The following is a 25273-nucleotide window of genomic DNA, read 5'->3' as shown; positions in this document are numbered from 1 at the left end:
TTTACTCTGGGCGCTGGATCGTGGTCCCGGTCCCCGCGGGGCGCCCGCCTTTGTCGCCCGGGCGGGCCGGGCTGGGCCGGGACTACATCGCCCAGCGTGCCCCGCTGCGCCCTGATCAATGGCCCTGATTTGAATAATCTGTGAGCCCTTGGACTCAGGCCAATCAGCTGTCAGGGACCCATGATAAATCGCAATGCATTATTGATAATCATAATTACTCTGACATGCGCATTCCGCCCAATGGGGGTAATTTCCCAACTCTAGGAATTTGTTGTGAAGAGGAAAATAATTGCTACTATTTTGCTCCCGATGCTGGTGCACCATGTCGCGACGGAAGCAGGCGAAGCCCCAGCACATCAACTCCGAGGAGCAGCCCCCAGATGCTGCAAGTGGTAAGGGGCGCGGGAGGGCGCGGAGCCGCGGCGGGTTCCAACTTTCCCGAGGCGCGGAGGTGGCGAGGGGCTCCTTGCTGGGGGGGGGGCTTTTTCCACCCTTGTGCTTCACCCCCCGCTCCTTCCCCCCTCCCCCCCCAGAAGCCCAGATTTTTGGGGGGGGCATTTAAATCCCGCGCCCCTGCGGAGCCCCGGCGCGGGGTCGTTCTGCGGGGCGCTTGGTGTTTCCCGAGGCTGGGGGGGGGGGCTCGGCGCGGAACTGCCCGCGGGGTCCCTCGCCCTGCCCGGCCCCGGCAGCCCCCCCAGCGCCTCGCGGAGCCTGCGCCGGCCCCCGCGTAGGGAGCGCGGGGCTGCGCCTGCCCCGCTGCCCCCGGGGTGCAGCCTCATGGGAGGTGAACCCCAAAGCCTCCCGAAGGCGGGGGGGGGGGGGGGGAAGGTAGGAATTGCGAGCAGTGTTCTCGTTGGTAGGAAATGGGTCGAGTTTGGTTTCCCCGACCTCCATTTAACACTTTCTCGGTAGTTATGTGAGAATTTTTGTGGGGCTTAACAAAAAAAAAAAGAGAAAAAAGCGCTCGGACTATTTTTGTTGGAGATCACAATCGCCCTGGACCTTTTGTAGCTTGACCTCCAGCCATCTTTGATTTCCGACTTCCTAAAATAACTCCGGTGAGCTAATGTGGGGTGTGCGTGAGCGCTTTGTATTTGGGCGGCGTGGGGGATTTTGCCACCGCAAATCGCTGTCCCTCCTTTTCGGGGAGCTCGCAGCCCTCCTGCCTTCCTGAGGGAAAAGGATAAATCTGCGTTCAGATCAGCCCCGAGCCCCCGGCGGGGGTGGGCGCGGAGGGGGCACTCGCTTGCCGATGTCCCCCCCCACCCCCCCGGGAGCGGGGAAGGGTCGGGGCTGCCGAGCGTGCCCGGTTTCCCTGGACGGAGCGGAGCGGCATCTTCCCCCCCCCCCGCGCTGGGCCGGCGGCTCCCGGGGCTCCGGTGCGGGCTTCCCCCCCCCCCCCCCCCCCCCCCCCCCCGTTAACGCCCGTGGGGCGGCGGAGCTGGGCTGGGTCCCGCCGTGCCCGTCCCGCTCCGAGAGTGGCGGCGGGAGGGCTCGCCCCGAGTGGGGAAGGGGGGGGATTGGGGGGGGTTGGCTGTGAGCTGAGCCGGGCTGCGCCTGTTCGTAGGAGTTGTTGTGCCGCAGCGCTTCTGTGTGTCCCCCAAAGAACTTTCTGTGGGCTCTCTGCCTTCCCGAGGGACTGGTTTTGTGCGGGGTTTTTCCATCCCCAGAACCGATCGATACCAGCGCACATTGCGGGAGCTGCCGATTCCCAGCCCGCGGGAGGTTCGGGCGCTTAATTCCCCCCCCCCCCCCCCTTCTTTGAGTCGAAATGTGCAATTGTTGGGTCCGGTTAATGGTGACTTAAGAAACAGCAAGCTGGCCAGAAGGCAATAAATCCCATGTTTAATGCATGACTGTTTTCCTTTGTGCATATGGTTCGGTTGGGGGATGGAGGTGATGTTTCCACATGTAAATCTCTGCCCGCTGCTGGAAAGCCACCTCCGGGGCTGCGCTGAAACAAAAGGGTTAATAGCTCCTGGGGCGGGGGGGGTGCGGGGCGGGGAGGATCTCCGCGCACCGCGCTCTCCGGGGCAGCGGCCAGCTGCTTTTGTGGTGTTGGGGCTTTTTTTTTTTTTTTTTTTTTTTTTTTTTGCTTTCCTCCCCTCTTAACAACAAAACCCTGGATGGAAATCCCTTCGGGAGCCGGGGCAGGGGGGACCTGGCGAAGCTCTCGCCCCGCCAGGGTGGGGGTGCGTGAGGAGGGGGGGGTCTGCTCCCTCCTCGAATGGGGCTGTCGGTTGTGGCTGGGGGGGGCCGCTCCCCAGCAGGACCCTCGGCTGTGGGTCCCGGCACCGCATCCCCCCGGTCCTGCGTGAGCCGCGCTGCTGTTTCCGACGTCAAAAATCGCGGCTGCGATGCTTCTTTCCCCCTCAAATCTCCGAAATAGTCTGGATCCCCCGCTCCAGGTGTGCCCGTAAATAACAACCGGTGGAGCTGCGTAACAGAGCGGGAATACCGCGGGGATGTGCCTGGGACGTTAGCGAGTATAAACGTAATCGTCATAATAAAATCAAGCCCTTCTCTCCTCTTTTGCAAGTGTTCCTTTTTTTTTTTTCTTTCGCAAAGCGATTTGGGACCCACCTCTGTGAACAATGCGGCGAGTTAAGAAACGGTTCTGCTAACCTGGTGATCAATTAACAGGTCAAAAAATCAGCAGGTGGTCACGGGAGAAGAATACTCCGTACTGAAAATTAGCATTTTCACAAAGGGGTTGGAAATGCCCATTGTGCCGGATTGCTGCCGTTAAAAACGTGATTCATTCTTAAAAATACAGTATCAAACTGCAACTTTTTCTCGGGGTAAAACTGGAGATTTCCTTTATTTAAATCCCCGCTTCGTGCTTTGAGCTGTGCAGAAGTGGGGGGTGGGGGGGCTTTTAGCGAGGATGGCCAAGTTCTGCGGTGGGTTTCTTAATTTTATTTTTATTGTCGGTTGCCCGAAGCTCCCGTCGGGGGGGAAGCCAGGCTGGGGTACCGAGCCCGGGCCGGGGGCTGCAGCGGTGTGATGGAGGGTGAGGGGGTGCCTGGGAGCCGGGGGGAGGATGGGGGGGGGGGGCGATGCCCGGCTTGTTTTTCCTTTTACGTAAGTGAAACATTATATTGGTTGTAGTGATGAAGCCCTTTTGCTGGGCTCGGCGGCATGTGACGTTTTGACAGAGCTGCTGCTCTAACCTTTGCCTCCTCCTGCTTGCTGTGGGTGGTAAGTTGATGTCAGGCTTACAATTAGGACTCTCATGCAATTGACCTTGGCAGCGGGGTTTGTGCCGTTTAGCTCGGTCTTAAACACTGTCCTAGTGTGAAGTGTGGTCCGGGGCCGCCGCCCGCACCGCGCCGGTGGGGGGACCGGCCGCGCCGAGCAGGTAGGGCCGAGGGCGGGCGGCCGCTGCCGCTCCGGAGCAGAAACCTGCGGGGGTTTTGCTATTTCTTGAGCCAGGTTCGGGAATTGCCCGTTGCTTTTCAAAGTGGTAAGGGGATGGGGTGGCGGCCGGGTCGCCGCTGAGCTCAGGTGGATGCTGGGGGTGGGGGGTGCTGAGCGGGGCCGGCCCCGCCTGGCAGCACCGCCCGGGGGCGGCCGGTTCCCGGCGGGGCGATGCGCGGGGCCGCGGCGGGAGCGCGGGCCGTGAGTGCCCTCCACCGACCGGCGCCGGGACGCGACGGGATGCGGGCTGCGGGGGGCTCGGCTCCGCGCCCCGGCAGGTAACGGCGGGGCAGCCCGCGCCGGGGGGCTCGGAGCCGCCTGGGGAGCGGGGCTGCAGCGGGGGCTGCACCCGCGGCAGCCAGCGCCTCTCATCTGAGCTGCTCCTGCCTGGGCTGACACTGGGGGCTTTTTCGCTCCTCAGAAGCGTTTATTTGCTATAGCTTATTCTTTCTTCGGCCGAATATTTCTCTTGAATAGGTGGGTAATCAAAAGGGTGAATCAGTAGGTAGGTAATTAAAAAAAAAAAAAAGAGCCTTGAGAGGGAGGCCTGAGAGCACGTGAAATGCTAATTGCTAGGTGTAACACGTTTCTGGCTCATTCCTGGGTAGAAAAATGCTGCTGGTAAATTCAGTGTAAAAAAACCCAAGGCCTTTGGAATATTTCCTGTGAGTAATCAGTCGTGTATTTTGCTTACTCAAGCAAGTGATTTTTCATAGTTAACAGTGGAACAGTTTTAAAATGATGTTTTACAGTGGGGAAAGAAGGGGCATTTTGGACAGTTTACAGTTCTTGGAAGCCCCAGCTTTTCAGCTGGGAACAGGAAAAAAGATAATCGGGGAGGCACGATGGTTGAGAGCTACAGGGGGGCTGATGGCAGAGGCTTTCACGTCTGGGACTGGGGTGGATACTTGTTAATCCTTCATGAGTTAATTTAACCTGGGAAGTGCATGGTTATGTTAATATTAAAGTAAAAATAGTCGATCAAATGTCTGTGGAAAAAGAAAGCTCACTAGTGGTATTAAACTCTCGAAAAAAAGTTATTGGGAGGGGGGAGCTTGAGCTTTGACCATTTCCTCCCAATTCTAGTGAAATACAATTTTATCACAGTTGGGGAAAAAAAAAATGAGGTCACCTATTGCTCAAGAGGAGCGGTAGACCGGCAGCACCCTTTTTGAAATCACATCAACCCAGACAAGACTTACTTCACTCCTCTTTTACCGATTCCCTCAAAAAAAAAAAAAAAAAAAAAAAAAAAAAATTAATTCGAGCTGTGTGGATTTTTATCAGCCTTCCTTGTTGATGACCGCCTTGTCCTACACAATAGTGGATTTTTTCCATCCATTTGCCAGTGATTCAATCTAACCCTCCTGCTGGGTTTACTGCATTCTTCTAACTTATTGGATAACTAGATGCTGAGAGATAACATTCCTGAAATTCGGGGGTGGGGAGATAAAAAAAAAAAAACAGTAGAAGTCCTATCCCTGGGAAGCCTTTGGAGAGGGTTAAGTGAAGTGCAGCAGCAATTGTTGGGGCAGGGCTCCTCGGTAAATGCCGGTGCAGTGCGCGGACAGAGCTGCCTGCCCGGGGAGGGAGGGAGGCTTTGCGGAGAAACCCCGCGGTCTCAGACCGTTGGGTTCCCGCCGGGGATCGCTGGTGGGAGGGCAGCGCGGGGGCTGGGGTAGATGCGGGGCTCCGGTTGCCGTCGCTTGGGGCTCCGGGGGGGAGGATGTAGCTAGAAATCAAGATGAAGAGTTTCACAGAAGCTGGTGGGTTTTGTAAAGAAGCAGTAAATTGCTCCTTTGTTAGTCTAGCTACTACACAATAACCAAGCATAGTGCTTCTACTGTCTGTATCTTAAAAAATCTTTTTGAAGATAGGGGAAGCTATCGTACTCGCTTTTTCTAAGGTAGAAAAAAGGCATAACTCTTCCCTACTTGTTATACAGCAAGTCGGTACAAGCTGGGCACCGAATGTATTCGGAGTCCTGAGCTAGTGCCTTGCTGTCAAACAGGGGAACTAGAACTAAAATGTGTGACAGGGGCAGGGCTGGGAACCTGCCTGCTGCTGCCGAACACACGTGCCTTCGATTTACAGGAGTTGCTTTCTCTGAGGTGGCAACTGGTGCTTGGGACCAGAAAAGTTACCTCTGGAGCTCATCAGAATTGCAATAATTAAGAGCGTGGGTTGTGCTGGAGTCTGGAAAAAGGGGCTTTGAATTTAGTGTGGTCTTATCCGTGGAGAAATGGGAAAATTCATAAGAAAGTACTGTCAAGGGAAGGGAGGTAAATGATCAGATGCTTTGAAGCAGTTGAAGTTTGAGGACTTGTTACCCTGGAATATCTCCTTGGTGGGGGTGGGCAACAGTTTCACCCAGACAGTTCTAATCCACTTGAATCATTTTGCATGGCCATTGCAGAGGGGCAAACTACAGCGTGAAATGCATGTGCTGGCGGGGGAGAGAGCGGGAGAGACGGGAGGGAAGAGCTTTGGGCTTTCTAAAGTAGAACCTAAGGTTATTTTGCGACATGGGGAAGCTGTATGGTTGTGCCTGGGAGACTGGACTGTTAAAGCTGTTTAGGGATTTGGAAAAGAGGTTGTGATGTCTTAGCCTGTTCTGTGAAATGGATGGAAAGAGGAAAGTCAAGACCTCAAGTCAGTGTAGAGAGTAGTTACAGAAGTTTCTTGTCTTTTTCAACACCAGTGCTTTCTTTCCCATTGTATCTGCTCAGGCTCTTGCAAAGATGAGTTTAAAAACATCCATTCTTGACCTCAGTTGACCCTATTTATTGACCAAGTTCTGAATCGCGTACTACTTGTACTTGTGTACAGACTAGATTTCTCTGTATTTTTCAACAGGGTTAAATCAACTTTAGTGGCATCAATTTAATGATATTTGGGGTGGGAAATGTATGCTAAAACTGTGCTCGTACTCATTTCCTTCACTCATGGAAGTTGTTTGGGTTAAAGGAGTGGCGGGGAAAAGCATTTGATTCTCCCTGTTTAGATATGAGGAATCCAAACAGTTTTGATCATTGCTGTGCTGCGAACACCTTTCCTCTCCATTCAAGGGCTTGTAACCCCGAAGCGTATGTGATTAACAGAATTGCATACGTACAGATTTGGTTTAATTGCTCTGCAGACCATAACGTAACAGGCCTCTGATACTTGCATTTTTTTCATTGATGAAGCTGTCTGTTTTTGAAAAATAAACTTTCACATGCACTTTCCATCACTCAGCATTAAACAGTTGACACTTGATTTGTTGAATATACGTGTAATACCCTTGTTACACTAACAAATGTCAAAGTTTGCAATATCCTCCCTTTCAGAGATTTTACACTGCCCTGAAACATCGTGCTTGAGCTGTTGCTTGGACATGCTTCCCCTCCACCCTGCCATGTACAGGATATACACATGTATCAGATGTGTGGTTCAGTTACACCTTTAAAATGAAAGCCGCAAATAGCTCCTGTGCTTGCAGAGTCTTCGGTTCCCCTTGCAAGACTGTGCGGGCTAGTAACGTGGAACCGGAGCCGAGCCCCGAGATGAATTATGGGAGATGCAAGACCTGAACAGAAGAGATCTTGTAATGCAAAATCTTAGGTGTGGTGGAGGTCTGCACTGTGCCCCGCTGGGTGTGTGGGAGGTGACATACTTGGTTACTGCACCCTTGGCACCCATCAAAATTGGCCTGGTTAGCGTGAGTTTTGCCTGGTGGGGGCTGCAATACATCTGCAGTCCTCCCCGCTTCCCCCTCAGCTGTCGGAGCCTCAAGTTTTGCCTCCTGAGCACTCCTGCCTCCCCTGCCCCAAATGCTTGCCAGCCTCAAGCTGGGTGTGAGTTTGTTGTTTGAAGGATGGCTAGACTGAGAAAAAACATCCTGTTTTGGTTTAGAATGTCTCTTAACCTCTCTTCCCGTTCTGTTATTTCCCTGAATTTTTTTTTTGTCGGTGCACGAATTATGCTCAGTCTAATCTGTGGGGCACTGGTGCAGGATGGGCAGGAGTGGACTTGCAGACCAGCTTTGCTTTCCCTCCCCCTCCCTGAAAGCAGGCGAGTTGCGGATGCAGCTAAACAGGGTGTTGTAAGTGGGTCCGAAATGACTTCGTGTGCTTTGCAAGCAGGGCTTGTTGCATTGCTCTCTAATAATCATCACTACCAAAGTATACCTACATATGGGGTTCTGTAAGTTAATCATCTTTTCTTTACTACTGTGGCTTTTTAGAGGTTCTTTTTTACGCTAGTGTGCTTTTGAAGTATTTAAAAGCTAATACTGGGCTGACTTTTGCTTTTGTCAGCCCTCTTCGGTCGTAATTACTTCCATAATGGCTGAGGGAATGTCATTTCATAGATCAGTGTCAACACAAGAACTTCAGAGCAGTTTGTAACTGTACAATTTTACATGAATTTGTGTGAGATGGTGAACTTAAGGATTACAAACTGCAGTGCAAACACAAAATAAGTTTGTGATGTTTTGGTCAATGTTACGATACCTCGTCTGTCTTCCTTGAGTCATGTTCCTTTTAAACTATGTTGCAGGTGCTAGCTGCCTTGCTGCACTGTCTGTTTACCTGTATAAGGAGATTTGCGATAAACCCCTTTCCACCAAGTTGTGAGATTTCCTTTCATATTATTGTTTTTGTTGAAAACAGAACTAAGATGCAGATTTCTTTGGGGCTGGAAATGAAATAGCAGCAAAACCAAGAGCAGGAGTTCAGATCGATCTGCAAACTTGGTTCAAGTGTCTCGTGTTTGTAACTTGCAATTCAGGTGAAGCCAGTGATCTTAAGAATAGGAAATACTCAGCCTAAATCTAGCTATTAATAATGTGACTTTCTTTTATTTTAAGGGAGTCCACAAGACGTCCCAGGTGACGGAGATGGTGAAATGAGTTCCAAAAGGTGCCGCACGGAAGAAACTAAAATCTGTGAGAAATGCTGTGCAGAATTCTTTGATCTCTCTGAATTCCTTGAGCATAAGAAAAATTGCACTAAAAATCCACCTGTTCTGATCATGAATGACAGTGAGGGAACAGTACCCCCCGAAAGCTTCTCTGAAGCTTCGCTAGGGAGCTTTCCAAGTGATCGAATGGATAGCAGGACACGCAAGGACATTCAGGCAAAGGGCTGCACTGGTTCTGTCGAAAAGAGAGAAGGAAAAATGGATGCTGAGTCGGTAGGAGGAATGTACCTTAAAATAGAACCCCCTGTCACGCCTGTGGCTCCTGGGCTAAGCTATCTACCAAAATCCAAAGTACCAAACACTAATGTGACTTTGCAGACAATACGCGGCACTAAAGTGGCTGTGAACCAGCGGACCTCCGATGCCATCTCTTCTTCAGCAGCCAGTTTTAATGCTATCCCCATGATCCTGGAGCAGCTCGTGTGTTTGCAGCAGCAGCAACTCCAGCAAATTCAGTTGACGGAGCAAATTCGCATTCAGATTGCCATGATGGCTCCCCATGCCCTGCATCCTTCTATAGCAGCTGCTACTGATCCATTAAAAGCTCTGGGCGCTCACATGTCTCAGCAGCTGTCGGCTGCTGTTGCTTTAATCGGACAAAAAGCTGGAAGCCAGAGCCTATCCCTGGAATCCTTGAAGCAAGGAAAACTACCTCATTCTAACACTGGCGTTGCGGCTGCCAGCTCGCTGGCTGCTGGGCTTTCCTCCTCCTTCCCCTTGAAGCCCGAGGCAAGCAGAAGCCTCCCTGGCTCCATTTCTCGGTTCCCAAATCCTCTGCTACCTCAGTCCTCCAACTCCGTCATCTTCCAAAATCCGCTTTCGGCCGTTTCTTCTGTAATAGATTCCTCAAAGAAGGGGAAGGGAAAACCTCCCAACATTAGCGTGTCTGAAAGCAAACCGAATGCAGAAGAGCCGTTCTTCAAACACAAGTGTAAATTCTGTGGCAAGGTCTTTGGCAACGACAGTGCCCTGCAAATTCACCTCCGTTCCCACACCGGTGAAAGACCGTACAAGTGTAACATTTGTGGTAACCGCTTTACAACCAAAGGAAACCTTAAAGTGCATTTTCAGCGTCACAAAGACAAATACCCCCATATAAAGATGAATCCTTACCCGGTTCCTGAGCACCTGGACAATGTTCCCACTAGCACTGGAATCCCATATGGGATGTCTGTGCCACTGGATGAGTCTAACCTAATTGTGGACAGCAAACCTCTCCTAACAACCCTGCCTACCTCTGCGGCCACCAGTGCACCTCAGACCGTCTCCAACCTAGCAGGCATCAAGGAGACTCTGCCTGGTACGTTCTCAAGTGACCTGCAGTCAAGGCCTTCTCCAGAAAGTGAGGGTGGCTCTTCCTCATCGGGGGCGGTCGGTCATGAATCAGGAACAGAGCAGAGCTTGAGTTCACCACAAGCTACCTGCAGCGTGAACATATTCCATGTAAGTGGGTCAAACGAGCAAAGCTCAGAAACATCAAAGCTTCAGCAACTCGTTGAAAATATTGACAAATCCACTGCTGACCCCAACGAATGCCTGATCTGTCACAGAGTGCTGAGCTGCCAGAGTTCACTCAAAATGCATTACCGCACTCACACCGGAGAGAGGCCATTCAAGTGTAAAATCTGTGGCCGTGCCTTCTCCACTAAAGGGAACCTTAAAACTCATTATGGTGTCCACCGGGCCAATACTCCTTTGAAGATGCAGCATTCATGTCCTATTTGCCAGAAGAAGTTTACAAATGCAGTGGTGTTGCAGCAGCATATCCGCATGCATATGGGGGGACAAATACCCAATACGCCAATGCCGGAAAACGCCTGTGATGGTACTGACATGGATCCTACTGCGGCTGAGAAGAATGGAGACATCAGTCGCCCAGATGAGACCGTGGAAAGCATAGAGATGGAAGAGGACCTGGACTCTCAGGATGGCCCTAGGAGTTCTTCAAAACCTCCTACTCCGTACAATGCACAATCAGAATCGCCAGCCACGGCAGCCAGCTTCTCTGGTGTTGCAGCACTGGAGAATCAAGTGAAGATCGTCAACTCTGCTTTGAACTTGCAGCGGCAAAGCAGCTTGAAGTCGAGTGACAATGGCTCAGCAGAAAGCGATGGCATGACAAATGATTCATCTTCTGTGGCAGGAGATCCAGATTATCAGAATGGCAGGAGTCCTGCTGCCTCCGAGTCTGCATCACTCCAGGCTCTGTCCCCAGCCAACAGTCAAGCTGAGAGTGTAAGGTCAAAGTCACCTAGCTTCAACAATCAAGAAGATACAGGCACCGGAAATAAACCAGAGGGTCCTGAGAATGCTTCTGCAGAAATGGAAGGGGTCGTTGGTGCTTTGGATTTAACTTACGGCAATATTGGTCGAAAGGTCATTAAAGAAGAACCTGGGTTACACTTTGCAAATGGAGAATATGGTGAGTAATATGAAGTACTGGCAAGAACTTGGGATGGGGTAGTAGGACTGGAGGACGCCCATCTCTAAAAGGACCGACAGGAGTCAAAACCTCCTCAGCTTTCCCCTCTTCCTTCTCCTCTGTTGGGACAGGGACATACACTCTGTAAAGTTTTCCTGACTGAGACTCAAAATTCAACAAAATTCAAAGACTGAAGTGCTGTCATCTGCAAGGGGTAGTGTAGAGGTCCTTAAAATAAACAAAGGCTGTGCACTTACTACATTTCATGGTCTCACCTGATACCTCCCTATAGCTCTCTAAAGATAACACATTTGTGTTTCATGGAAAACTGCTTAACCCAAGAAGGTGACATTAAAACTCTGGGGTTTTTGAGTTCTTTAACATTAAGGCTAATGTTAATCTAAATTTGACCTGAAAGTGAGACCTAACTCCTAGGCTTACCAACAAAAATTGGGATGAACTGATTTCTTTCAGAGCATCTTAGCAAGTGTAGTAGTAGCCCTGCCGCGCGTGTTCGGAGCTGCATGTGCCTGAAGAGCATGCCTGCAAAGCCCTCCAAATGCAGGGCCCCTGGTGTCTTTGCCAGATTTAAGATTGGAAGCAGAAGCAGCTTGGGATAAACGTTACCTTTGCTTTCTTTCCAGGTCGAAGTAGTATTCCAGCTGCTTTTGTTAGAGCCCCACCAGCCCTCATAAAAATGGAGATGCCCAGCGAGCGTCCTGTTAGCACTAGCCATTTCGTTGGCCCACCAGCTCTCTCCCCTGGTGTTGCCCCTCTCCTTGTGCCACGACCGAAATTCTGCCGTCCCGCCAAACAGCACATCTGCACTACGTGTGGGAAGAACTTCTCCTCTGCCAGCGCCCTGCAGATTCACGAACGGACCCATACTGGCGAAAAGCCATTTGCCTGCACCATCTGTGGAAGAGCCTTTACAACGAAAGGAAACCTGAAGGCAAGTTGTCTCATATGTTGTGATCCCTTTGTTGGGGAAAGTCATACTAGAGAGGGAAAGACTATTTCTAATATCTGTCCTGCCTTTGGGGACAACTTAAGATGTTCTTGTAGTAGTCCCTCAAATGGTTATCTTTGACTTCTGTCTGTTTCCTGAATTCTTCACGCAACTTGCTGAACAGTGTACTGAGATTGCCCACAGAAGTCTTTGCTACTGTCCTTGACTTTCCTTTTTGGGTGGTAGGGAAGGCTTAGCCCTCACTAACAAGATTGCTTTGTTTTTATTTGGATTTGAATATGTCAAGACATAAAAATTTTGTAGACTGAATGCTACAGAATGATGCCCGCAGAGTACATGCGTTACGCTGCGCTGCTTGAAACATCGTGCAGGATGAGGAGGGATAAAACTGAGAAGATAATCCTGAGATGGCACAAAGTAGTTGAGGCTTGTATGTGTGAGCACTTGCTGAAGAAGTGCTGCAAGTCCGTCCTTACTGTCAGATTAATCCGTCTGCCCCGTAAGGGACTCGCAGCTCCCTTACTCGCTCAGAGGGTTCTTGTTTCCCATGAGAACCTCTTCAAGCTCTCGGTCTCACGTAAATGCTGATGGGGAAGCACTAGCAGTATTTGTGGTGTGGAACATTTTAGCTTAGGCATAACTCTCTTCCAAATTCCTTGGTGAGTTTTTGTACATTAACTAGCATTTTTTTTTTTTTGTAGTCTGTATTTTTTTTTTCTTTTTTTTTGTAGTCTGTTCGCAGCAAATATAGTGGCTTTTATTTTGGTGGGGGAGAGGGACACCTTTGCAAACACCATTTACAATAAGTATAAAAACCGAGTCCTACAAGCACTTTGGCAGTAAACTGCAGAGAGCCATGGTGATGTCAGGCAGTAGAGCGACTGTATCTTACACGTGCCAGGAAGAGAACAAAGACAGGAACTAGCCAGGTTAAGTACTTCCTGAATGGAAAATGGAGCATACATGACTTCTTTTGAGCAACTTGGCTGTAAGCAAAGTAGAACTTGGGTGTGCCTTAAAAGAACTTCAGTATTAATGATTCTCTACTTTTTCCCCTCTGGAAGGTCCATGTAGGAACTCACATGTGGAATAACTCTGCCAGGCGGGGAAGAAGGCTTTCAATTGATAACCCCATGGCTCTGCTGGGGAATGATCCCAAGAAGGTATCTGAAATGTTTCCAAAGGATATAATGCCTCCTTCAGTGAGCATTGACCCCACAGTATGGAATCAGTATGCAGCGGTACTCAGCAATGGCATAGCAATGAAGACGAACGAGATCTCGGTGATCCAGAGCGGTGGCTTACCTACCCTTCCAGTCACCATTGGGGGTGGTTCAGCAATAAATACTGCTACGGTCTCCAAAATAGATGGGACCCAGTCTGGGACTGGTTCTGATACAGAGAAGGCCAGTGGTGCTGCTGCAGACAGTGTGCCAAAACACCAGTTCCCTCACTTCATGGAGGAGAACAAAATTGCTGTTAGTTAAAAACTCTAGTGAAGTTGACGTATGGAAAGAACAATATATATATACACAAACATATATTTTTAAGAGATTCCACTTCAGCCTCCTATTTTCCTATTGACGTGCAAATGATTTTATGGTTGTCTTTGTAAGAGTTGCCCAGAGTACAATCATGATATTGCTTTGCAAATAGTAAATAATAAAGAATAGTATTTCCTTCTGTTTGGAAAGATGCGGGTCTTGCAAAGTAGTTATTACGTGTGACTTTAATATGTACAGCCTTACAGAAGTTTCTACAACTTGAAATTCCAAAGGTTAGAATATTTACTTCTTTGTTTAGAGTGAAATATTTGGGGGTTTTGAATAGAGTGGCAACAACCTTCTGTTGATGGAAAAGCTTCTATTTACTGATGAGAAATGAAAACTATTAATGCGGGTAAATATCCTAGAATGTCTGCCACCCTCTTAGAAATAGTATTTCTGTTTGGATTTTTGGCTCTGTGTGGTTTCTGAATGTACTTTTTACTATAATGGCTATAAAAACTACAAATTTTTTTTTTTAATTTCTTTTGCCTCAGAAGTTCTATGAAAAGCAAGTTGCTGTTTTTCTTTAATCACTGCTCCTAAGGAATTAATTCTCTGTATTGTTGACTGCTGCTTATTTAATACTACTACTAGGACAGTCCTTCAAGTATAGTGCCAAAACTCCTACTTCCAAAGATGTGCAGTTTTTCCTAGATGTTTTATTTCAATACCAAGAGCCCCAAACAAGCATGGGTGGGTATGTATATACTTTTTTTTTTTTTCCTCTTGAAAGGGAAGACTTGCCTTGGGAAGTCAGGTCTAAAAGCTCTGCAAGGAACCTCAGGTGACTGTTGCAATTAGGCATGGGAACTGGTTTCCTTAGCAAGAGACTTTTTTATTTTTATTTTTTTCATTTGGGTAATTTAGAAGATCAGTCTGTGTAAACCTGTATTTAAATATGAAGTATTCATGCTTAGGTTAAATGTTTTGTGGGTTTTTGGATGGCATTCCTACTCTGGTCATTAAGTTTCTTGGTGGTCTGTGAATTTGCATTCTACCAAAATGGTAATTAATGATCCGTGTGTATTGTATGAAGGTTGCTGGGATAGTCATCTGGATTCTAAGTTATCTACCTCATTTTTTTTCCTTTTGTAGTTGTAGTGTCTATTTTTCTATTAATGACCACTGTAATGAACTGAGATTCAAGCAGATGCTTCCATGCACTATCTGAAACCAAAACCTGATGTATTAGTGGAAGCACCTGAAGACTTATTGGACTGACCTTTCGCTATTCCTCTAACGTCTGCTGGAACTGTATGTGTAATGGAATCTAAACCAGGCTGGAAAGTGAGCATTTGGTATGGAAGGACTGAACGATGGGAAGAAGTCTAGTTGTTGACTGCAGGAAATCTTCAAGGCTGGTCTCCCTTGTGGAAGGCCCCAGAAATGCAGATTACCAAAAGTTTGTGTAATATTGTTGCACCTGATTCTTGCTTATGATCTCTGTATGCCGAGTTGTGCCTTTCCTGCTGGACTTGTAAGTAAGAACATACCAGTACCTGTTTACACTGTAAAATGGATATTGTTACATAGACCATGCAAAAGGCATCCCAGTTGTCAAGTTTCTGCATTGTGAATGTATGACTTTTAAGAACTCTGTAGTTTTGAGTATCTACTGATGCGTTTCTGTTGACATTTTGAGAATAAATTTTGGGATGGCTTTTTCACACTTGGTGCTTAATTTTTTCTGGCAAAGCATTTGTCTCCTGAAGAGTAGGTTCAATAGGCAGCATGCTGTCTCACTCCAGTGACTTTTAAAATCCATGATCCAGGGTTATGCTGTAGGTTGTTACTTAAAACAGTAGAAACTAGGGAGCAGTGCCAGGAGTCTTTAGATCAGTTTCTTGGGAAGAGTTGGGGTTTGATGTAGGGATTGGTAGTTGCTAGGGATATTGATTCCCACACTAAAATAGGATGGCAGTAATTCCTGTATTGTGATCACCCTAGAATGAAAAAGGAATACGAAGTTATCAAATTACCAGTGCCTGAAGATGCTGGCTGCATAGAAAAATGCTAAATAACTTGCCTAAAGAGCAAAGGAGAACAGAGTTCTGAAAACAGCCCTGATATGATGGAAAGATTCTGATACTAACAACCTAAAAGAGCATATGTATTTTGTGCTTGGGAGGCAAGAGTAGAGGAAAAGGGTGCAGAACCTGTGTGCCCATAAGGTGCACCCTTCCAACATCGGTGCTGCCTGATCACGGTGCCCATTGTACAAGGCTCACATGTGAAAGTGGAATAACAAGGAAGAAAGGAAATTCTTGCTATCCAGGCTTTACCATGCGCTCTGGAGGAATGAAAAAAGAAGGGATGGGGAGGGCAGGACTGGGGACCGGGTGTGAGGTGGTCCAGGAATGTGGGCAAAATCAACCTAGCAGCAGAAGAAAAGGTAATGATGCAGGGCGCATGTGCGGGAAGGTAGATAGAATACAACGCTTACTAGTCTACTTGTTTAAAAGCACCACTATAGTTCTGGGAGGCAAAATACTTGGTGCAAGAGAAGATATGACGCTTCTCTTTTCAGGGAAACCAAGGAACTATACCTGAACCGCAGTGGATGAGTATAGCAAGAGGTCTCTCAGTGGTGATAAGTAAAAATAAACTATGCACTCCTGCTTGCATGGATGCCGTTAACCACTGAGCTTATAACCTGCTTTGAGAGCGGTGTTGCTCTGGGTGCCTGGATGGGCTTGCTCCCAGAGCCCCTGCTCTGTCCCTTCAGACTTTGGGCTGGATTTCTGGCTGGTTCCTTACACTGGTGGTGCTGGGCACCCCATGCAGGACCTGCTGGCTGTGCGGGGCTGACTGCAGCAGCACTAGGACCAATGTGGTATGAAGGAGGAGGTGTTGGGTTTACGGGACAGGTGGATCACATCTAAAGACCTGCCCTAACTGGGAAATTGGCCCTCCAGCATGGGCTAGCTGTGGGTACTGTGAAAAAGTGGCCTGGCTTCAGAAGAACCTGTAATAACAAGCCTGCTCTTCACTGATAGCTGGATACCAAGTGGTATCGTGATGCCATGAAAATATGTCAGCAGCAGGAGGAAAGGAGCCATTTTGCTAGCAGGAAACCAACACAATCTGCTGTCTTGGGCCTTTGCACCTTGGTAGTATCTGCTGATGTTTCCTCATCAAAGCAGCTCCTAAGGTGTGGGGTCACTTTCTCTCTTAAATGTAGACTCTGACCCTGTCCCATGAGGGCTGAACTCAGGTTGGAAATGAAGGGGAGATGAGGAGGGAGGAGTTTATTAAAGCATGAGCTCTATTCTAGAAATAAAATGTCAGGAAACTGTTGGGAAACCAGGACAACAAAAGATTTTCGCAAATAATCATACGATGTCCTGCAGCATAGGGTTGCTCAGGGGAATCGGGTAGATGCAGCTAGGGCCTGCCTTGGCCGGGTGGACAGCAATGAAAATGAAGCGGTGTGGCTTGGCGCAGAGGCACTGCAAGGCTTTACTCCCCAGGCCATGGTGTCAAGCTCTCGCCGTGCCCAAAGCTGTATCTCACAGCTCAGTGACATAGCAGCTCCGGGCTGGAGCCTAGCAGGATCCCTAGCTAAGCTGCTGTGGGCAAGTCACGGATCTTGTCACGAAACTTGAGGAATGGGTAGGACCTATCTGACCATTGTCCCCACAGCAGAAAGCCGGCTGTGCCATAAAGATATTTCTGCTGCAGGTAGCTAGGGGAGAGATTGTGTTTCCAAAGCAAGTGGGACTGGAAAATAGCTGCTCTCCTGCGTACAAGAGCTGAACCAACACCTCTGACACTCAGCGTGGTGGAACTCGCCGCACTGGCGAGCATGTACAGTTTACAGTAATGTTGCATCTTAACAATAGGAAAAAACAGATGATTCTCTTCTTCCCTATGCTGATGTAAATTAGGAACAAGCTTACTGAAGCTCATACAGCTACACTGGTGTGAGAGCAGAAGAGCGCATGGCATGTGCCCTGTCTCTGCTCATTAGCCTCTCTTCTTGCCTGAAGGACTTTCCTGTTCTTATTTGTTATTGCTTACTTTGCTCATCGCATAAAGGATTTGCCCAGGCTGTTGCTTTTGTGTAAGCAGCATATTTACTTGCATGAGCTAAGGTAAAGGCTGGCTTAGTTAAAATGTTAAATTTGAAATTAAAAGTTGCATTGCTTTAAAAAAAAAGTGAATTAGGTACTTAATTTATTAGCTCTATTCCTCGAAAGTAACATTTCTCTTGACCTGCCCTTTCTGTTCAGAACTTTACAAAAAGTTAATGGGAACTTTGAGGAGTGGGTTTGTCTGAAAATCATGTAGATAAGAAAATCATGTAGATAATCAGGTCTCTGGGCTGCGCTCAGTGAGGCTGATTGTCTCTCCAACAGCTGGCAGCGAGGAGGTGGGAGCCTTCCTGGGGCTGCTGATAAATACAACATGGAGCAAAGCATAAATGACCACTGTGCTTGGGTTTGCAGAGGGGAAGGGACCTGGCTGAGGTGCTTGAGCAGATGGGGTGGCAGAGAGAGGCTGAAACAAAGGAAAAGGAATGGGTGTTGCATTATTTTTTTATTTTTCCCGTTGAAAACCATTGTGCTTACTGCAGGGTTTGCAGTACATTTGGAATTGGGAAAGATGATGACTTCTATTTTCAGAATAACAGCTTGGGCAGAAAGCTGCCTTAGTGTCTGTGTGATTCCACAAGGCTGCTGCTGGGGGACTGAGGCTTTCTTGGTCTCTTTCTGCTTGTGTGCTCAGATGAGAGGGCTCCTCTCTGCATGCACTTCCCATAGCCTCCCGCACACGCTCACCGGTGAGTGCTCTACATTGGTGGGGTGTGGACTCGCGTATGTTTAACTTCAGCTCATGTTCATGGCTGACCTAGAAAAGTGGCTCTCACTGCACAGCCACCACAGGACAGGAAAGATAACTCAGAAGCAGAGGAAAGCACTGGCAATTACACACTCCTGCCTATTATCATGTTATCTATTTCATTATCATATCTTCTATTTTCTGCACTTTGAGTTAATTTCCTATAAAGGGCAGTGATTTTTGCAACATTTTGATTGCTGTTAATACCACTGATACTTCAAGCTGTCTGATTTATTGGAAAGCAAGCTTTTTAATGCCCATTATAACTGAAACATATGCTGGACATCCCAGCCAATCTAAAGCAGCATCCCTCTCCTTTCAAACTTCTTTATTAGTCTCTCTGGTTGTTCCATCTTGCAGTCCAAAGATTAACTTCTCTGATTCAATTACTTCATGCAGAAAATATCTTGATTCAGAATGAGAGCAGGGGGGTCTCATTGTGTGCCTTATTTTTCAATACTTGGTTTAAGCAAAATCCAAACATTATTAAAGGTTTGTGTAAGAGTGTCTCACTAGAAAACCTAAAAAATAATCAAATACAATTCACAGTACCTAGTGCTATTATTTTATATATATATATATTTTTTTTTAGTCTAACGTAGAGTCTACCTTTGCTTTTCCTCCATATATTTACTGTCCATACTGTCAACACGGTATCTAGAACTACAAGAGCAAAAGGGAGGAACAGGGTGAAATATAAAGACCACAACCTCAAGCCGCAATGGGCATTGGTGCAGGGTCAGGAATACAAATCCACTCTCACGGTGTTTGAATCTCTTTAACAGTGGAGTGCAGTCACGGCTTCTGTAGGCTTGGACGCATGAGAGCCATCTCTGCTGAAAGTGCGCTGTCAAACTGATGGTCACTAAGGGACTGCTGGAGCAGGAGGGAAAGCTGAAGAAGCTGAAGCCCGTCTGCCTGCGGGGAGGGGTTCCTTGGCTCCTCCACGATGCCAAAGGCTGGCTTTGGTGGGCAGACACCGCACCTGAGCACTCATGGTAGGTCAGAATGCCTCTGTGTTCCTTCTCACTCTGGTTAAGCTGGACACGTTGAACAGCACGAACAAAGCTTTTTTAAAAACAGTTTGGTAAGTGTTGTGTAGAGGTGTTCCTATGCTTTTGCTTACATAGGTTTAGGGGCAAAAATGATTCAAAGCATAAATAAGATACCTTTTTTATTAATAATGTTCTTGTCTATACTTCAATCAGCTCATTTAAGCTTTCAAATTAAAAAAAAAAATCCAACAAAAACCCAAACAAAAAACCCAAAACAACCTGTGAGCTGACCAAAAGTCAAAGCACCCAACTTATGAAACCGTAAAAATGTGAGGGCGAGGGGCACAAAGTGTGATGTGTTCTGAACAGAAAGGTGATGCAGGATGAATATATGGGGCAAATAACTACTTGACAAATAACCTGCGTTCTTAGTGTAGTAATATAGAATGTGTCCCGAAACCTTTTATGCAAATTATCTTCCTAGATCCTCAATGGCTTTGCAGTACTATGAGAGAGGATGCTTTTAAATCAAGTTAACTGAATTGGCTTAACAGCCTTTTACAGTCCTGTAGATCCACTTTGCAAAGTTCATTTTTAGAAAAAAATATTTCCATGTAGTCTAGATGTTTAGAATGCCAAATATAAATTTTTACTTTTTTTTTTTTTTGACCCACTCATTGTTTCCATGAAACCAGTTTGACTACTTAAGTCCTTAAAGTTCAGCACACATTCAGGCAATTTGCTGCTTTGGGGTACCTAAATTTCTGCATGTATTAAAAGTACTCTACCCCTCTCAACTCATGATGTCCAGATTTGGAAAAAATCAGATTTCCTCATTACCTATTCTACTGCTCCTCCATCAATTCTTTCAGTCTTAACTGACAAAATAACCACTTTATGTAGGGGTGGGTTTTTTTAAGAAAATTTGAAAATATAAAATGTGTAACAAGTACCAATTTATTCTCGATTTATAGCTTTACATTTTTTATTACACCCACAGGAAGTGTAACACAGAAATAAAAATCAGTATGGTGAGAATTCAATAAACAGCTACAGCTAATAGCAAAATCATTGCAAGAGCTAACAAAATAAAAATGGGAGTTTATTTGCCTAGAAAGCTGCACCTTTTTCTTTCTTCGTTTCTTGTATTTGACAGCTGTCCTAGATGACTGACAGTTTGACTATTATTGTTTTGAAAATTAGGTACTGAAGGTTTGTTTTCTTCTTGGTCTGCAACATATAATTGTGCGAGGAAGAAAAAGATCCTATACAAATACTGCAGTTCCTCAGATCAGCATGAGAAGTATCTGCTCTGAACCTTCATTATGAGAATGCCAAATGTTCTCTCGATAACACAGCCTATGGCAGTATGAGCTTTATTGTAGTTTCCCTTAGCAAGTGTTGATGGATTTATGGAGGGCTTCATTAAATATAGGCTTAAAGGATATCCGCTATCGCCCACTTGTCAAAAGTAAAAATAATATCAAAGCCATCCGTGCAGCTCAGAGATGCAGGTGTTAACAGTGCATTATAATCTGGTAGTGTTTAACTTGCCAGTTAATTGCAGTAGTCTTGTCTGAGTTCAGACATTTAAAAGATAAATTTAAAAGATGAATGCATCTTGTGCAGGCTGAGGGCACCCGTACAATGATACCACATTGCTAATGATTCTTGCTTCGGCATCCCAGCTCATGTTTGCATTGCTCTTACTAAAATGCTCCTTCCTAGCAATGACTCTGCACGTGTGCAGCTGCTGTGCCCCAGGAATGGGCAGCTTTGGCACGTTTGCTCTTCTTTGGAGGGATTGAATGTCATAGTCCAAGCCTGTTTCAGTACTGCCTTGAGAGAGAGCGATGTTTCACTGCACCAAACCCACCTCTTCCCTTGCCATTTGTGGAAGTGAGTCAGTAGCATGGGGAACTAACGTGGTATACAAGGCTGCCTGCTGCGCAGTTACTGCATGACTGCAAGTTTTCAAGCCCTTAGCAACCAAATCCCCGCTCCTGCATGCTCATCTTCCTTACAAATGGTGCAGCTGCAAACACAGCTCCGAAACAAAGCTCAAAATACCATGTGCAATGGGCTACCTTTTCAGACAAAGAAGGTGTGCCCTGGGATTTGTAAAACATGCACTTATGAAATCAGATAATAGCAGGTACAAAGAATAATTTCACAACTTGAATAGCCTGCGGAATTGTAATCATTTAGTGCAACCAGTTACACACCTACTGTCCTAGCCATCTCCTTAGATGTCAGAATTACCTATAATTTGATACTCATGTTTAGGGAAAAAAATAAATAAAGTAAGCAAAAACAAATGTAGTTTCAAAATTGAATTAATCTTCCAGCATATAAAAAGTGAAACAGGATATTGTTATTATGACCTTCTACAGTGTTCATCAGGCAAAAACACTGGAGTCCTTTGCATAAAAACATCAATTATTTATTTAGTAGCACAACTAAAATGTAAGAAAATTTATAGCATATTGTGCTGAATAAGTAATGAGTACAATTTGCAAGTGCATTGTCAAAACCACCATCCATTGTTTGAGTGGGAAACTGGCACTCGGACTTGCTCCTTGGAGGTACATAGGCACACCCCCAAAATGCAGTTTATTTACATGTTCTTTAATCAGTGGAGCTTAGAGACCTGGATGCATTTGAGGATCAGTGAAACCCACTGGAAGGCATCACCTGTGGGTGAGCACCTGGTGTTCCAGGCAGAAAGGAGGAGATGAAGCTGTGGGGACGAGGGGGTGGCGGTGCTCTGTAATGCAGGGGTGCAATGGAGAAGTGGGGGAGAAAGGAAAAAGAGGTAAGACAGGAAGACTTGCTTCCAGAACACTGGGAGCTACTATGGTAAAGGCTCATGGACACGGAAATGTCTGGTTTGATTTAGGCACGCCCTGCCAGCCAGTTGTGCCCATAGGCTGTGCTTTGCCAGCTTGAATTTTGCCTCGTCTTCGCAAATTTGAGTGGCAGACCACACGAGACTCAGGACTATGCAGCGCAGAAAACATAATCCTACTTGCAAAACAAGCGTGCTTGTGCTGCCTGCTCTGGGAACAGATATTAAATCATTCCAGTCAACAACCTGGTAGTTTTGTACAACCTTTCGCATTAAAAATGGGGGCTCAACCTTGGACTTGCCAATAAGCAATTTCTGGTTTTGAAATGGGATCTACAACGTGCAGTGATGAAAACACTGACAGCGTGTGATAAACTCTCCCTGCAGGACAGCCTCAGAGGAGACCAAGGGGTCCAGAATTGGTTCCATGACAAACCATTAGGGGAGAGGGGAGAAGGGAGGGGAATAAAACTCTGCTTGCTGTGATGTTAATTTAATCATCTGGGCAAAAAGGTCCTGGGAGAAAAAACATAGATAATAATTTAAAATTATGGTAAATAAATCAGCTCCTTTTAATTAGCAGTTGTGCAGTATGGATTCTGCAGCTTGCAGGACTCCTTTGTGAGTTTCAAGTTCTGTGCTTACAAAAATTAAGCATCAGAAGAAGCAGCCTGTGGCATCAGAAAAACCAAAATAGGTTTTATTTCACTTGATTTAATAAATGTAACTTCTCAGTCTGAGGCTGGAGGTTTTCCTTTGGGCATTCCTTCTCAACAGGCAAATGAAAATCAAAGGCTTGGAAATCAGGAGAGCGCATACCTGCTGTGAATGGTGAGATCACATGGAAAATCTTTATAGCAAAGTTAATGCTACGCAAGAAATACGTCAAGGTGTGGATTTAGCCCATTCGGGTTCAGCCTAGTCTTGATCTTTCACAGTCATTTTCTAACTAAAAGTCAAAAGTGTTACAATAAAAGGCAGAAAACTAGGGTGCCTGCAAGGGAGGCTTTGAAAGCTTGTTTGAATCCTCGGATGCTGCAGGAGTTAAGTCTGCAGGGTGCAGTATCACTGTCACTTGATTGCTATCACCATTTTGCCAAATTCGTTACGCCTGATTATGCAGATAGATGTAAACCTGGCTGTGCATCCCTATGCTCCTCTGTTAGGATCACTGGAATTGAGAGTCACCGTACGACAGTCAGTTGGTTCTCCTCCCATGTTCTTGGGTGGCGGAGTTGGGCAATGTGCAGAAATGATGGGAAGGAAGTTTAGCTGCTCCACATAAAGGAGGGATATCATTCATTTGTGTCTGAAACACAAAGATATCAAGGGCCAAAATGTTGTGCTTAAAAGACTGTTGGCTGTGTTAAAATCCAGTGCTGTTTCCACCTCAAAGCAAATAACAGTGATATTTGATAAGTTATATTTTAATTGCAGATTGAGCCTTAAGGCTGGAGGCTAGGATTATTGTTTCAGCCAGTTACAGCATTAAACCAGTGGTTTTGTGGCAATGGTGTCATAACTTGTGACAGTTTTGGTCAAGTACAACATCCTGTTTAGGTTCTTCAGCTGCTCCTTTTATAAAATTATGATGTGAAGTGAATCCTATCATATCTTTTCTCTCATTTAAAAATAAAAATCTGCAGTTGAATATGAGAAAAAATGGAGCAAATCTGTTTGATGAGCTGAAATATTTGTGGGAGGAGAATGGATTTCTGTTTCTACTTCAGTTGTCCCCATAAGTGGATAAGAGCAGCAGACTGAGAAGTAAGAACTTAAAATATGGTATTATTAAATTGAAATACAGCCTAAAAGTCAGTTCTGCAAACAGATTTTGTAATAAGACTGCCCTAGTTCGAATGGCATTGAAAATATCTGCCCAAACATCCTCAGTACTGGTGCCTGAAACTGGTGTAACTATTAATTACATTGCTGAAATGTCCTCATTACAAAATGTCAGGATGACTCTGCTTCAAGTGTAAAGAAAAAAAATTAAATGACAGTTGCATTTTTTGTGCTGGTGTAACCCGTAGTGTAACCTGAGCTAGAACGCAGTGAGGGCAGGAAAGAAGAGAGCTGCCCAGAAACTCTGATGTGACTCGCTATTCTTTGCTCTTCTTTTCTTTTTTTTTTTTTATGTATGTGCTTTGTTTCTCTTTTTTTTAAGTCTTCATTTTTCACTGGGAAAGTACCAACTGTTACTGAAGATTACCTTGAGCTCATTTTAAGATATACGCAAACATCCCTCACCTTAAAAAACCAGTCAGTTCGGTATAGGCTACTTTTTAGTATATTAAAACCAATGGTGATTTTGAACTTACACTGGGGCTTACCCGGTCCTCCTCTGCTCTTGGCCACCGTGATTGCGGTGTTTGAGATCTGCAGAACCACGGGCAGGCTTAGTTTGACTGTGCAGGCAGACGAGACCTGGCAGCCCAGGACTGCGGGCAGCTGGAGGGAGTAGCTACAACAGCTAAATGAGACATTCATTGTAAGTGGCCTAACTGCGGCGGCACGTGTAAGCAGGCACGGTGAGTCTTTGCTTAGTGAACGTTTCCAAGCAGGTTATTTGTTAAATGAAGGATTTTGCAGGTGTTTGCAAAAGAGATGAGAAAGAAGCTGGCCATGCACTAGGAAGAGGTTCAGATTTTGTGGTGACCGGGGCAGCAGTGTAAGATGCTGAGATGGATGTGTAGATCTGAGTGTTTCGTACGATCCTTATCTGCACTGGGCATTTCCTCCATCGCGTAGGTGCGCCAGTGTACAGCTTGGTGGTTGCAACAGGAAGAAGCTGCGCTGCACGACGACAGCCTGTGGCAGGTTTGCTGCCCGCGCTGGTGTGGCTCCGCAGGTGGCAGGAGCAAACCTCGATGGGCGATGCCCATGGCGGTGAAAGCACTCCTACCGAAATGGCAGCCTTGTCAGCACCCATGGGCGCAGCTCCTGCTCGGTGCAGGCGTGGCTTCAGTTACAGAAGATGTCGAACACCCGCATTATGATTCCCCGTGAGAGAAATGCAGCTGAAGAAGCCCCTGGTCCAAGGCTGTGCCCTCCCGAGGCTGCGGCACTCCCGCTGGTGCTGCTTGGCTGTTCACAAGCCGCACTCGGCATCCAGCCCCTAATGGGATTTGATTGGAATAAATAAATAAAGGAATTCTCCCGGACAGATGGTTTTTGTAAAGCCGGTCACTTTGCAGAGCTGGTGTAGAGCAGAGCCATGCAGAGAGGAAAGTATCGCAGGGGAATGGCAGCACAGGAGGAAATGAT

The 25273-nt window shown here is 46.6% G+C and overlaps 1 protein-coding gene across 1 annotated transcript; it reads left to right on the top strand.

The window, feature by feature from the left end:
* Positions 1–322: 322 nt before the first annotated feature.
* On the top strand, positions 323–14945 carry SALL4 (spalt like transcription factor 4). The gene is made up of 4 exons (XM_009933830.2): positions 323–392; positions 8270–10804; positions 11449–11756; positions 12839–14945. Exons 1-4 carry the CDS (start codon positions 323–325, stop codon positions 13259–13261), a joined length of 3336 nt encoding a protein of 1111 aa, XP_009932132.1. The 3' UTR covers positions 13262–14945.
* The last annotated feature ends 10328 nt before the right edge of the window (positions 14946–25273 follow it).

Source organism: Opisthocomus hoazin, chromosome 18 (assembly GCF_030867145.1).
Source record: "Opisthocomus hoazin isolate bOpiHoa1 chromosome 18, bOpiHoa1.hap1, whole genome shotgun sequence".
Classification (NCBI taxonomy): domain Eukaryota; kingdom Metazoa; phylum Chordata; class Aves; order Opisthocomiformes; family Opisthocomidae; genus Opisthocomus; species Opisthocomus hoazin.
This window is presented reverse-complemented; position numbering and strand designations above follow the sequence as displayed.